General features: G+C 40.4%; 2 protein-coding genes across 2 annotated transcripts; both read left to right on the top strand.

The window, feature by feature from the left end:
* The first annotated feature begins 757 nt into the window (after positions 1-757).
* DEFB129 (defensin beta 129) lies at positions 758-3,348 on the top strand. Its single transcript, XM_002747394.5, has 2 exons — positions 758-846; positions 2,759-3,348. Exons 1-2 carry the CDS (start codon positions 789-791, stop codon positions 3,232-3,234), a joined length of 534 nt encoding a protein of 177 aa, XP_002747440.4. The 5' UTR covers positions 758-788; the 3' UTR covers positions 3,235-3,348.
* Positions 3,349-11,957: 8,609 nt separating this feature from the next.
* DEFB132 (defensin beta 132) lies at positions 11,958-14,196 on the top strand. The gene is given in 4 exon segments (XM_078370940.1): positions 11,958-12,015; positions 13,241-13,301; positions 13,303-13,394; positions 14,138-14,196. Coding segments are annotated over 4 exon segments (270 nt in total).
* The last annotated feature ends 1,365 nt before the right edge of the window (positions 14,197-15,561 follow it).

The following is a 15,561-nucleotide window of genomic DNA, read 5'->3' on the forward strand; positions in this document are numbered from 1 at the left end:
ATATGCCAAGAGTATTCGCCCACAAACTTGTTTAACAAACATTTACTGAGTTTGTACGTTGATCCAATACCCATGCTGGCCACTGGACATACCAGTACAAACAAGACAGAATCTTTACCCTCCTCTAGCTCTTCTAATTCTCATGCACTAAGTGCCAATCTTAGCATAACTGGGCTGAAAATTAGTGAATCAAATATCTAACTCTTATCCTACGCCAACATTAAGAAAGAGACATGCAGCTGGGCACAGTGGCTCATGCCTATAATCCCAGCACTTTGGGAGGCCAAGGTGGGCGGATGAATTAAGTTCAGGAGTTCAAGACCAGCCTGGCCAACATGGTGAAACCCAGTCTCTAATAAAAATACAAAAGTTAGCTGGGCATGGTGGCATGTGCCTGTTGTCCCAGCTACTCTATCTGGGAGCCTGAGGCAGGAGAATCACTTGAACCTGGGAGGAAGAGGTTGCAGTGAGCCTAGGTCGTGTCACTGCTCTCCAGCCTAGGCAACAGATGAGAATCCATTTCAAAAAAAAAAAAAAAAGAAAGAAAGGGCTTGCTCTCTTTCTTATCTTACATATTTTATGTTTTTCCCTAGGATAAAGAGCAACGAATTTGTTGCAAAGAGGTGTTCAAGAAAGGGTGTTTTCAAGCAGAGTCAGAAAAAACACAGCACACAAATTTGCTTTGGCTGCTCTTCATTGCTTATGGCCTAAGGCCATGAAGAGGCCAATAAAGGCTGGAGCTCAGGAGCATCAGCCCAGATCCAAGGCTTCCTCTCTGGCACCCAACCATGAAGCTCCTTTTTCCTATCTTTGCCAGCCTCATGCTACAGTACCAGGTGAACACAGGTAATGTGGATTACCAGGTTTAAGATGGGTAGATGTGAGGAACCAAGGATTTGGCTGCCCATGACAATGGAAACCCAAAGAGAGACCGAAAGATGAGATGTTCAAAAAGATGGCTGAAGAGCTTACCTACTGTATCAGTCATGCATTGATACGCTCTCATAGGCCCCAACTCCCAGACTGTGTCCGATGGGAATACCCAGGAAGCTACAGAGAAAGCAGGGTATTTTTTGTGTGTGCAGGAACTATCTAAAATATAATGCTGCCTTCCTGCCCTGTATATATCTATCATACTAAGACCCAGCCCAGCCTTTTAGCTGTATTTCTATCTTAAACCATCTCTCTCTCTTTTCTTTTTTTAAAGTTCTGGGGTACTTGTGCGGATGTGCAGTTTTGTTACATAGGTAAACGTGTGTCGTGGTTATTTGCTGCACCTATCAACCCATCACCCAGGTATTAAGCCCAGCATGCATTAGCTATTTTTCCTGATGCTCTCCCCTGCCCACAACAGGGGAGTGTGTTTTGTTCCCCTTCCTGTGAAACCACATCTTGAAGCGAAGGTTCCTATCAGTTTGTGCTTTGGTGTAGAAAGGAGGAAGTTCTTTTCCTCATGCTAAAAAAAAAAAAAAAAAAACTTTTTCCAATCCAGTAAACAAGTCTGTGTTCTCCATCTTGAATTCTTTCAGGTTTTCCAGAGACTTATCCCTTTTTTCAGCCTTTATCTTCTTGAAAACCCCCCAGACTACCATAAGGGCATCAAGGAATTCATTATGGCAAAAGCCTAAGCCAGAAGAGTAACTATTGGTTTTGGAAAAGAAAGGAGAAGCATTGAGATTTGTTTCAGAATACAAGAATCATCCAGCTCTTTGAAATAATGAGAAATGGGTCGGGGCAGGGAAAGTGAAAGAGTCAAAGCTGTTTCTAATGCGTTTGTCTTGGAACCCTAGGAAATGAGTAGTACCATAAGTAAGTATGGCTGTATCATCTTGGATAAAGTCACTTAACCACTTTGAACTTCAATTTCTACATGAGTATAATGGGGTTAATCAATGCAGCTGCTTCCAATATAAGAATTTTTCTGTTTTGTATTTGATGAGAAAACAATGTGGAAATGTAGGCGATCATGCTTTGAAAATTAGCAGATGCTGCATAAATCTCTTGTCATTTATGGAAAAATCATTAAGTTATTAGGAGGAACAAGGGAGGAAAGGTTTCTTGATTCAGAAAAAAAAAATGAGACGTTGGAATGGAAAAGTCATCCAGCAGATAAAGAACTAAGCTGAGCAGGGAATTTAGAATTATAGATAACCACACAGAAGTTACCTTGGTAGAGGGGAGGTTGAGGCTGTGATAATGAACAAGACTTCTGAGGGATGGTGTGTCCAAAAGGCTAGAAGAGATGGAAGAACACCATGCTTCAGGAATCACAGCTCTGGCAATTGCTGAGAGGAGAGAAGTCATGGTCTACTGGGTTTGGCGAATAGCTAGGACTCCTGAAAATTCTATTGATTCTCTTTTGAACTTCTTTCTTAAATTAGTTTTATGATAGACTTTGCTCTCATTGGTATTTCTCAAGATTATGGAGATGAAATAGTGATGTCCTACAAGTATCTAAGATGCCAAGTTGAAGGTCTAAAATTCTATCCTAAAAGCAAATAATTACTCTATCCTCTACATGTCCTTTGCTTCTTAAAGTTACTCAAGAAAGGCAGACTAAACAGGAAATTTATTTTGAATTCAAGACGGGCATAGAGCCTCTCTTGGCCTGCCTATTTGCCTTCAACAACATTCCTAAACACTGGGCTTAAAATTTTGTATAAATAAACACTCTCTTAGTCAATCCATCTCCCACTAGCAGTTTTAACATCATCTCTAGTTATTTACCTTGGCCCAATGTTTTTCTCTTTTTATGCAGAATTTATTGGCTTGAGAAGGTGTTTAATGGGTTTTGGGAGATGCAGGGATCACTGCAATGTGGATGAAAAAGAGATACAGAAGTGCAAGATGAAAAAATGTTGTATTGGACCAAAAGTGATTATGCTGATAAAAAACTACCTGCTATATGAAACACCCAGTATACTTGATGAAGATGTCCAAGAAATGCTAAAACATGCCAAGAATTCTAGTGTTGTAATACCAAGAAAACACCTTTTATCTGTTCCCCCCCAAATCAAGAACACTAGCTTTTTTGCTAATACCAACTTTTTTCCAAATGCCACCCCTGTGAACTATGCCACCACCAGCACCATGACCCCAGAACAGATCGCGTACACTGCTACTTCTGACAAGAGTGACACCAAAGAAAGCAGAGATTCCGCCACTGCCTCCCCACCACCAGCAAACAGACTGCCAATACCATCCCTGGAGCTGGAGGAAGCAGAAGAGCAGTAATGTGGAACTTTCCCTTACAACTCCAAGTTCCTCCTACTTTTGCTCTCTATAAAATGACATAGAACTGTTTCCTCTGTCATCAGTGGTTCAATAAATACTGTTTGAGCACCTACAGTTTATGTAATGTTATCATTCTCACAAGAGCCTCACAGAAGAGGTAGAGATAGGGAAGGATGGAATTTTTTAAGTTTAGATGCGCCGGAAAAAGTGAGCATCAGGAATGTGACTACAACATCGAGTTTTTCCCCTGGATGGCCTAGATTAGGCCTCTGTAACAAGCATTTATGGTGTTTTTTTCCTGGAACAATAGTAAGGAAAGCAACAGGAGATGTATTTTCTTTTCTCATATATTTAGGAGGAAAGGCCCATATGCAAAATAGAACGTGGAGAAATCAGAAAAAGATTAAATTGTAAAATATATTTTATTGAGTGCAATATTTCCAAAACATTATTATGTTGATATGTACTCAATGTAAAAAATATTTATGAGAGAGTTTCTTTTTTGGATTACATCTTTGAAATCTCCTATGTGTAATTACACTTAGAGCACATTTCTATTCCTATTAGCCACATCTCAAGTGCTTATAGTCACATATGGGTAGAAGATTCTATAGCATATGGAACAGCACAAGGCTACAGAGTTTTCGGGCACAAGTGGTTACAGGACTGTTAGGCAAATGGGATGCCACTAATCCACAGAAGACAGGCGTATCTCTGAGGGCTGTGGCATGTGATTTCAGAGTATAGAAATTCAGGTCTGATGTGACTGGGCTACCATCCTGATACGAGCATTTATCAGCTGTGTGGTTTTGAACAAAACATTTATCCACACGTAAGCATCAGTTTATTTATTCATAAAACAGAGATGTGAACATTATATCATATCCCAGAAATCAGCAATCTCAGATCACACTTTTATTGCCTAAATTACAATGGCACAGACACCTATTCCAGTTTTTTTCACAGCTTTATTGAAGCATAATTGATATACAGAGAATTGATCCCGGCTCACCGCAACCTCTGCCTCCCGGGTTCAAGCAATTTTCCTCCCTCAGCCTCCTGAGTAGCTGGGATTACTGGTATGTGCCACCACATCTGGCTAATTTTCTGTCTTTTTTGTAGAGATGGGGTTTCTCCATGTTGGTCAGGCTGGTCTTGAACTCCTGACCTCATGATCCACCCACCTCAGCCTCCCAAAGTGCTGAGATTACAGGTGTGAGCCACTGCACCCAGCCTGAGTAGGAGTTTTTCATATAAACTAGGGATTAACCCCATATCAGGCATACGATTTTCAATTTTTTTTCCCTCTTCTCTAGGTTGCCTTTTTATTCTGCCAGTTGCTTCCTTTGCTGTGCAGAAGAGGAAGGAGTACTTCCAAGCTCACATTATGAGGCGAACATTACCTGTATACCAAAAGCCAGACAAAGACACTGCAAGAAAAGGAGATTACAGGCCTATACACCAGGTGTGCATAGATGTAAAAATTCTCAACAAAATACAAGCAAACCAAATTCAACAGCACATTAAAAGAATCATTCACCATGATCAAATGGAATTCATCCCTGGGTTGCAAGGATGGGTCAACATATGCAAATAAATAAATGTGATATACCACAGTAACAGAATCACATAATCGTCTTGATGGATGCACAAAACGTTTTTGACAAAATTCAAAACCCTTTCATGATAAAAAACGCTCCAAAACTAAGTATAGAATGAATGTACCTCAACATAACGAAGGCCATATTTGTCAAGCTTACAGCTAACATTATCCCCAATGTTGACAAATTGAAATATTTTCCCTTAAGATTGGGAAAAAGACAAGAATACGCACTTACTTTCATCATATCTTTCTTTATTTAATGGAGACGGCAACTCACAATGTTGTCCATACTGGTCTCAAACTTCTGGCTTCCAATAATACTCCCGCCTCAGCCTCCCAAAGCTCTGGGTTTACAGGTGTGAGCCACTGCACCCAGGCCATGCCTATTTAACATAGTACTGCAAGTCCTAGCCAGAGCAATTAGGCAAGAAAAAAAAATAAAGGGCATTACATTTGGAAAATAAGAAGTAAAAGTATCTTTGTTTGCAGGTAACATGATCATATATGTAGAAAACCTTAAAAATGTCAAACATACACACATACAAATATGGAAGAAATAAATCTTTAAAAGTCAACATGCAAAAATCCGTGGCATTTCTATACACTCAACAATGAACCATTCAAAAAAGAAAATCAAGAAAACAATTCTATTTACAAAAGTATCAAAAAGAATAAAATAGGAATAAACTTAACCAAAAAAGCGAAAGATGTATATTGAAAACTTAAAAACACTGATTTAAAAAAATCAAAACACAAATAAATGGAAAGATATTCCATGTTCAGGTATTGAAAGACTTAATACTGTTAAACCGTTTATTTTATTTAAAGTGATCTGCAGATATAATACATCTCCCCCTTCTAAATCACAATGGCATTTTTAAAAGAAATGGAAAAAAAAATCCTAAAATTCACAGGGTACCACAAAAGACCCAGAACAACAAAATAAACCCTGAGGAAAAAGAACAAAGCTGAAGGCATCACACTTTCTGATTTCAGAATATATTACAAAGGTATAGTAATTAAAGCAGCATAGTACTCACTTAAAAACAGACACATTGACCAACAGAATAGAACAGAGAGCCCAGAAATAAACCCACATTTTTATGGTCAATTGACTTTCCACAGAGGTTCTAAGAACATGCAATGGGGAAAGGATGGTCTCTTCAATAAACGATATTGGGAAAACTGGCCACCCACATGCAGAAGAATGAAATTGGATCATTATCTCACCTCATATACAAGAAATTAACTCAAAATGGATTAACGACTTAAACATATGACCTAAAACTATAAAACTACTAGAAGAAAACAGTAGTTTTCTATGTTTAAGCTCCACGACATTGTTCTGGGCAATAATTTCTTAAATGTGACCCCAAACAACAGGCAACAAATGCAAAAACAGATAACTGCATCCATATTTTTTAACATATTCTTCTCTGTTACATATCACCTACCTCCATTTACAGACCACCTTCCCTCAGCCTACTTATTTTTTAGTACAGTGTCACTCTAAGAAAGACAAAGATTTTTCGTGATGCCCCACAGTGATTCTAGAGTATAGCCTTTAAAAATAATTTTCTGAAAGTTTTTGCACAACAGAAAGGAGTTGCAAAACAAAGCATAAATGTAACACATGATAGATATGTGTTCTCTGAGGAGCCCCAAGCCTACCTGATGGGCATTAGATTTTCTCTCTGCCACTGCTATCCGTCAAACTCTTGCAAGTCCATCTTTCCTTCCCATGGAAGGAAAATTCTCATGGAATGTTCTCTTCCATGTTTACCCACAGAAAGGAGAGAAAGGTTTTTTCTCACACAAGTTTAAGGACTTCCTCTAAGTCCTCTTTCCTTATCACAGATCTCACCCATCTCTTCTCCAGATAAATTATACTGGAGAATATCAGTTTGCTTCAGGGAAATCCCGTACCCACTGTGAAAAGTGTGGTAACTCTCCAATATCAGTTCTCCCCTTTTGCTATGTAATAGAACCCTCCAAATATTAGATTGGCACAAAGCCAACCAGAGTAAAGGCTGCATCTCCCATCTAGAACTGGTTATTCAATTCATAACTGGCCACTTTTGCAATTATTCATTAATACTCTCGGTGAAAACCCCAGAGTTTCCATTTTGCCAAAGTTTTCAAAGGAAAAGAGGCCCTTTTTCTAAGCCCTGAGAGCCCCACAGTTATAGTAAGTTAGCTGGGCATGATGGTGGGCACCTGTAATCCCAGCTACTCAGGAGACTGAGGCAGGAGAATTGCTTGAACCTAGGAGGTGGAGGTTGCAGTGAGCCAAGATTGTGCCACTGCTCTCCAGCCTGGGTGACAAGAGCAAAACTCCATTTCAAAAAAATGAAATGAAAAAATAAAAATAAAAAGAGAGTGAGATGAGGATTCACTCTGGCCATCCCAGGTCCTATCACTCCAGGTCCTGCCACTCAGAGACTGTGTGACTCTAAAGTTTTTTTAACTTCTCAGAGCCAATATTAGAATCCAATCTGACCAAATTGGAAACGTATGAACAGTCCACTTTTAGCAGTGTATTTATGGAGCACTTTATAGGGAGTATCAATCAATAAGTAAACTACTATCCTACCTTGAACTATTAGGTTGGTGCAAACATCATTGCAGTTTTTGCAGTGTTACAATTTGCTGAGTGATATTGGAATGCATTCTTAAATAAACATGGTTACGTTATACATCATTTTAATAGACATTCCTCACTTTGCTTTTTTGCTAATGACTTACTACTTGCTGTTTATTTTATGTTTATTTTAGACTACGGAAATGATGTTAGACAAAAAGAAATTCAAGTGATTTTCTTATTCAAGTTCAAAATGGGTCGTAAAGCAGCCGAGACAACTCACAACATCGGCTACGCATCTGGTCCAGGAACTGCTAACGAACGTACGGTGCAGTCGTGGCTCAAAAAGTCTTGCAAAGGAGAGGAGACCCTTGAAGATGAGGAACGCAGTGACCGGCCATCGGAAGTTGACAACAACCAACTGCGAGCAATCATCGAAGCTGATCCTCTTACAGCTACACGAGAAGTTGCCAAAGAATTCAAGGCTGACCATTCTATGGTCGTTTGGCATTTGAAACAAATTGGAAAGGTGAAAAGGCTTGGTAAGTGAGCGCCTCAGGAGCTGAACAAAAATCAAATCATCGTTTTCAAGTGTCCTCGTCTCTTATTCCTTACTCTACGCAATAATTACGAACCATTTCTAGACTGGATTGTGTGACATGCGAGGAGAAGTGGATTTTACGTGATAACCGGTGACAACCAGCTCAGTGGATGAATGGAGAAGAAGCTGCAAAGCACTTCCCAAAGCTGACTTTGCACCGAAAAAGCGGTCGTGGTCGCTGTTTGGCGGTCGGATGTCTGAATCCCAGCGAAACCATTACCTCTGAGAAGTATGCTCAGAAAATCCATGAGCTGCACTGAAAACTGCAATGCCTGCAGCCGGCATTGGTCGACAGAAAGGACCCAATTCTTCACGACAAGTCTGACCTCATGTCTCACAACCAACACTTCAAAAGTTGAATGAATTGGGCTACGAAGTTTTGCCTCGTCCGCCATATTCACCTGACTTCTTCCAACCTTTTGCAGGGAAAAAGCTTCCACAAGCAGCAGGGTGCTGAAAATACTTCCGAGGGTTTGTCGAACCCCAAAGCACGGACTTATACACTACAGGAACAAACCAATTTATTCCTCGTTGGCAAAAATGTGTTGATCATCATGGTTTCTATTTTCATTAATCAAGATGTATTTGAGCCTAGTTATAGTGATTTAAAATTCACGGTCTGAAACTGTCATTACTTTTGCACCAACATAATATCTATGCAGGTGAAAGGTGAATTCTCTCTGCTTTTGCTACCAGTGAGGTGCCTGAGGTTGCTGCAAGCGTGGGGAGGATAGGAGGGGGAAGGGCCAGCGATGAAGAGAACTGTGAGAGAGGGAGTCCTAATTGATTAGAAGACCATCCCTCTACAATCCACATCACTCCTAAAGGCCCGCTTTCCAGTGCAGAACTACTTTGAAAATGTTGTTCATGAACGCAAATTGTTCCTTGTAAAATTCATAAAATGAGAAACTATTATGAGAATAGATAAAATAAGTTGGCCTGTAAATGACCTAAGATGGTGAAGAGAAGAGCAGTAAATAAAACCGTAAATTAAAAGTTGGGAGCTGGGTAATGTCCAGGAAAAAATATTTATTTTAATAAAGCAAAAGCCTTTTGTTACACACGAGACTAAGAATGCAGTAAGGAATATGCTGGGCTCTAGAGGGCAGGGCAGGCACACAGCAGCTGGCACTGCTTGTCTGGGAATTAGAAAACTCCAAGCAAGAAGCGGCATCGCTACTGGCTTCCCTGCTCTCTCCTTCTCTCTCCGAGAGCTGGAACCCAGCCTGACCTGGCCTGCACCCATAGAAGACAATGGGTTATCTACTTCCTGCACCACTAAGTAAGGCAAGAAGCTGAACTGTGTTCCCCTCAAAATTCATATGCTAAAGGCTTAACCCACAATGTCACTGTATTTGAAGGTAAAGCCTTTTTTTTTTTTTTTTTTTGAGACAGAGTTTCGCTCTTGTTACCCAGGCTGGAGTGCAATGGCGCGATCTCGGCTCACCACAACCTCCGCCTCCTGGGTTCAGGCAATTCTCCTGCCTCAGCCTCCCGAGTAGCTGGGATTACAGGCATGCGCCACCATGCCCAGCTAATTTTTTGTATATTTAGTAGAGACGGCGTTTCACCATGTTGACCAGTATGGTCTCGATCTCTTGACCTTGTGATCCACCCGCCTCGGCCTCCCAAAGTGCTGGGATTACAGGCGTGAGCCACCGCCCCCGGCCTTATTGCATATTTTCAAATAGCTAGAAGGGAGGATTTTGAATGTTCTCACACAAAGAAATGGCAAATGTTTGAGGAACTTCTCTGAATTCTGATTTGATCATTATACATTGTGTACATGTATTGAAATATCACTCTGCATCACATAAATATGTATCATGTCAATTAAAAATACAATTTTAATTAAAAAATATATTTTAAAAATAAATACAATATCTGACCTGACACTGGAATCTCAACTGAAGGAGGAAATGAACGCTGTAAAGGCATTATTAGGTCACTGGAATATTAGAATACAGATATATATGTATATGATAGATTAAAGTGGTGTTGATTTAAATTTATGGAGTTAGTAACTATTCTGTCATATAGGAGAATATCCCTATTGTGAGGACATACGCACTGAATTATTTGGGAGTAAAAGGCCACAACAATATAAAGCCATGAGCATATAACTTATTCCCAATAGGTTCAAAGAAAAAAGTATACAAAGATACATCGAGAGACTAATAGAGATATGCGTGTATCTATAGATAGAGGGCGTGGGGCAAATGATAAAGCAAGAAAGGTAAAATGTCAACAACAGGCAAATCTCAGGGGAGCTGGGAAAAGGGTGCTGTACAATTTGTATGTTGCAGCTTGTATGTTTTAAATTATTTTTAAATGAAAAGATTTTTTAATAGGTTGAGGAAATTGGGGCAACTCAAATTTATGACATCCAGTGGACTGTGCACGCTGTATGGAAACAAAGAAAAAAGAAAGGTCATTGTTGCTTGACAAGTGAAGGGTAGAAAGACAATCAACTCATTGAAGACTATGCCTTTGCTTCTGTGGTTATAGGTTTACCAAAGGCACAAAGGGGATTGCATACATTACAAAAGCCTTTGCTTCTGTGGTTATAGGTTTACCAAAGGCACAAAGGGGATTGTATACATTTTAGGATAATTTACATCACGTAATTGAAAAAAATTATAGATTCTAAGATATTTTTACAAATCTGAGCAACTGCTAAAGTCTTGGGACATATTCTTACCAAGTCCTAGATCTTTTGTTTGGTTTTGTGACTGAAATCAAACCAGGGTTTTTAGAGCAGGAAAACGTGAGAAGCCAGAGCTGCTTTACTCAGCTGGCCCAAACCAGGACTCCCGAGACATTCGGTCATACCACAGGCACTGGATTGGAGAAAGGAGTCTAGAAAAGCAGAGCTGGAACACAAAAGGAGAGTCTCGATGGGAAAGACTCCACAGCGTGCTGTGCCGGGGAGGGGGACACAAAATATTTCTTGAGAAGAATGTGGAGATGGCAAAGTCTCTAACCTCCAGAAACCTTAAACTCTAAAGGAAGAAAGCAAAAATTTAGATATGAGAGTGTTAGTATTAAAATTCAAACAATAAGTAATTTTTCTATAAATTATCTTCTTTTTCCAATCATGAAAGTACACATAATTGTTCTCTTCAAACTCAGGCATTGTAGACAAATAGTTGATAAATGATAGATGATAGATAGATAGAGATGATAGATAGATAAAGATGATAGATAAATGTAGATAGAGATACATACATACATAATACATACATATATACATATGTTGGCACATAGATGTTTTTTTATCAAAGATTAAATTATTCTAGATGCATATCTTGTAACCTACATTTTTACAATTTTTCATCATTTTTAATAACTGCACACTGCTCTATTACATTTCATATTTTCTATATTAGATTAGATCCATGTTTTATCACCATTAGGTGGCTTTTGGTTTTCTGTTACTGTAATGTTGAGATAAACCTCTTTATGTACTTGTTCAACTATTCCCTTTAAACAAAAGCCCAAAGTACAAAGTTCCTGAGTTAAAAAAGGCACATTTGAAGGCTTCTGATGTGTATCGCCAAACTGTGCTACAAAAGAAAAACTGCATCAATGAACACTCCCAGAAACAACCAAAAGAATGCCAGTTTCCCTGCCTCCCACCAATACTGGCTGGAATGCACAGTTTCAGAGATGACTGCTGGGAACCGATGCACTCTTTGCTCTCTCTCTCCCACTCCTAACAGTCTAGAACACAGTCACGCAATAAATTAGTCCAGGCTCCAGCCCAGCAGACATTTGGATCTAATCTGACTGCTCTCGGTAACAGAAAACTCTCCCTTGGTTCACTGCCCCATATCCTGGTATCATGTGGATCCTATAAAGGCGGTAGCTCCGGGCACATTACAAGGGGACCCAACTCCATTAAACCACCAGCAGCTCCCCAAGCCACCCCTTCAGCCATGAAGTTCCTGCTCCTGCTCTTGGCAGCCCCTGGCTTCCTGACCCAGGTGATCTCAGGTAAACCGGATAAATAAGGGAAAGAAGAACTGGGAAGAAGGAACACTAACTGATGTGGTTGTTCTGGTGATAGATGAGCCGGGTGGGGGCAGGGTTCACCCCAGAGTTCCAGCCTAAGGTGGGGATCTTCTAATAACCAACACTAGCCTTGATATCCCACACCCACACACCCAGCCACCACCCTATATAACCTTTACAAAAATTTGTTTTCTATTCTAAAATGATAGTCACCCTCAAGCTGAACCAAAGTATTCTCTTCCACTTTATGTGAGCTCCCCACATCCAACCACCTAAGACACTGAAGCCTCTGTCAGCACTAAGTGCATCCATTGAGATCAGCCCTGGGTTGGGGCTCAAAGGAGATATTGAGCCTAGAAGGAAGAGATTGAGGTTCTCGTCCCTATGCTCAAAAGAGAATTGGCAGGTGGGACAATGGAAGGAGACCTCTTAGAGGCTAGTTCCCATAGGATGGAGCAAAGAGTTCAACTCAAACCCTGGGGCTAAGAGAGAATGCAGGGTCAGAACGAGAGACAGACAGACAGAGAGGTGGGGGAGACAGAGATCAGAGGAGAGCTAGGCAATGGATGTGAAGAAAGCCAAAGAGGCCTGACGGTGCTCCAGAGAGGCCCCTGCTGTGAGCCAATGGCAGACACAGCACTGAAGCAAACGCATTTCACCAGATGGTGAAACGGTGCCCAGTACTGTGTGAATCCAAAATGCACTGTCACGAGCAACCATTATTTTATTTTTAATGGTTTTAACTCTCCCCCTTTGCCCCAGGTTGATTAATATTTACAGTTTTAGAGTCTATGAAAACAAATAAGGCAGAAACACCTTAAAAGGGAGCCTGTGGGGTGAGTGAGAATAGCCCCATTTCTTCCTTTCGAGTATCCAAGCTCCCCCCGATCATGAAGACCTGGCTCCCCACCCTGCTTTTACCCATACATCCTATTCTGCAGTATCAGATTTAGCAAAATTATGGTCTTCCCTAGCTTCAAAGATGCAGATACTGACAAAGAGGAAAGGCTCCTCGGGCAGAGTTCCCCAAGGCCATCAATCCAGGAAGATTCTGTCTCCTCATCACTCGCTTTCCCATCTGACTTGCACGACATCCTAAGGACACATCTCAGAACAAGAAAACAAACACTCCCACCTGGCCCTGACCCCTTAGCAGTCCTGTGCTGCTTCCAACCATGACTTCTCTGTTCTGTCCTCTCCCATGCAGCCAGTGGGGGTGCATCAAAATGTGTGAGCGACATCCCAGGATGCTGCAGGACGCAATGCCACGGGGGAGACAGCATCGTTCATGTGCAACGCGGTCAGACAATGCTGCGCCAGCTACTTGTTCTTGCTGAAGCCTGACCTCCCATACCCCATCAGTAGGCACGGGAATCAAGGACATACCCCATCAGTAGGCACCGGGAATCAAGGAGAAGCACACAAAGGAAAGACAAGGAGCAACAAATGACAACAGCACCATAGTAACCACTGCTATTGTCTTCACCAACCCAAAGAAATGTCATTTCCTCTGTTCCAATTCCTCCTACATTGTTGAGAACTAGCCAAGCCTCCTCCTTATGGGGTAGATATCTATAGCCAACCCAAAACATCTATCTTCTCCATCATCCTGTCATTCATCTAATAACTAATTTGGAGTTTGAATCTACCTTATGAGAACAATCATTATGCAGACTCATCCACAGGGGATCTGCCAGTTTGGGTCCTCCAAATGAAAAAATGCCAGGGCAGAATTGGTCATGCAAAAGACGCACTGGGAGAACACACGTCTGATGGGCAAAGGTGAGAGAGAGCAGCCACAGGCAGGGAGAGCCTTCAGGCTGCAATGCTGGCTGAATACGTATCAAAGGAGAGAGGGATGGAGGAGGTTTGAATAGGAGAAGACTGAGACTGCAGTTCTAAGAAACTCTGAGCCAAACAGATGGGGAGGCCAAAGCAAGGCTTGCCTCTCAGAGGAGTTCACACAGGGCAGGAGTAGCCAGGCTCTCATATCCAATGGGTTCAGTCTTCGGCTGAGAACAGCCCCGGGAGAACATGGGGTGAATGCTACCATAGGTCTAGAAGTGTGACAGCTTGAGGCTGTCCACCAACCGTCCCCTTGAAGCAAGTTCTCTTGAAAGGAAATCTGAACAGTGCACCCCCATGGCTGCCACGGAGTATTAGGAGGGAGAGAAAGGAGCTGAAAGTTTAGGTTTGGCCAGCCAGGTAGACTGACTTGTGATGTGAGGTATTTATTTATTCATTTGGGCAATAAAGCAGAGAAAATTCATAGCCACCACTGATAGTACACCCAAGAGCAAGGATGGCATGATGCTGGTGACTCAAGTGTGCCTGCCCATGGTATAAAATTGGCGTAACCCTCTAGGAAGCTGTGTGGAAATAAGCACAGAGAAGCAGAACTCTACTTGTTTAATCCACTAAACATTACTTCTGGGAATTTGTTCATTGCAAATTATCCAAGAGAAGCACAAAGTTACGGGCAAAAAGGTGTTCCATATAATATTACTTAAAATGATGAGAGAATGAAAAAATCTAAATGCTGAAATACTATATACTAATGCCATCTATAAATACAAATAGAATGCTTACAGAATAATGGAACAACATGTTATTCAAAACTGTATCACACTCATGCTGTGGCTGTCAAAATTGTCTCCTTATATGACACAAAACTCATGAAAATTATGACAACTTTTTTGTTTGTTTAGAAAGCAGAATTACACATAAATTTCCTCTTACAGTTTGATGCCATTAATTTTATATAATGTTTATGTGACAGGTACTAACTTCTATCTGAGAAGAGCAAACTAAAACACTCAGTCCTAAATAATGAAAAGCAGTCCCAAAAACCAGCAAACCAGGTAAGAAAAAATGTTAATTCCCCTTCCCTAACTTATATCTTAGACTGAAATTAATTATAGATGACTTTAAAGTGACAGTGTAAAAGTAAAGTGTTAGAAGATTGTGGGGTCGAATATTTAAGAGCAAGGAAATTCTTATAACAATAGAGGCAGAACTCATGTAAGAATAAATTGATTAGGTGGCATAAAATATTAAGTTCTTCTGTATGTCAAAAGATATCATTTTGAAATTCATCCATCTTACTGGGTATTGCAGGAGTTCATTCTTTGTTATTAATGAATATTCTTCCGTCATATGAATAGTATTTATTTATACACTGATTTATTAATGGACATTTGGGTTGTTCCTAGTTTGTGGCTATTACAAATAAAGTTTCTATGACCATTTATGTACAAATCTCCATATGGATGTATGCTTTTTATTTCTGTAAGGTAAATACCTAGGAGTGGAATGTCTGAATCATCATATGGTAGGTAAATGTTTAGCTTTTTAAGGAAATACAAAATTGTTTTCCAAAATGGTCATGCCAGTGGATGTGCCTCCCAGCATGTGATAGGATCAGTCTTCTGCATTTTCATCGTTCGAATAGTTGTGTAGCGGTATTTCATTATGATTTCAATTTGCATCTTTAATAACTAATTACCAAAAAAGTATATTCTGTATGAT

The sequence above is a fragment of the Callithrix jacchus genome, chromosome 5 (assembly GCF_049354715.1).
Source record: "Callithrix jacchus isolate 240 chromosome 5, calJac240_pri, whole genome shotgun sequence".
NCBI classification, from domain to species: domain Eukaryota; kingdom Metazoa; phylum Chordata; class Mammalia; order Primates; family Cebidae; genus Callithrix; species Callithrix jacchus.

Coding starts and splice junctions, on each gene's coding strand:
- DEFB129 (XM_002747394.5), top strand. CDS start 789: ATGAAGCTCCTTTTTCCTATCTTTGCCAGCCTCATGCTACAGTACCAG. Junction 847..2,758: donor ACAGTACCAGGTGAACACAG/GTAATGTGGATT, acceptor CTTTTTATGCAG/AATTTATTGGCTTGAGAAGG.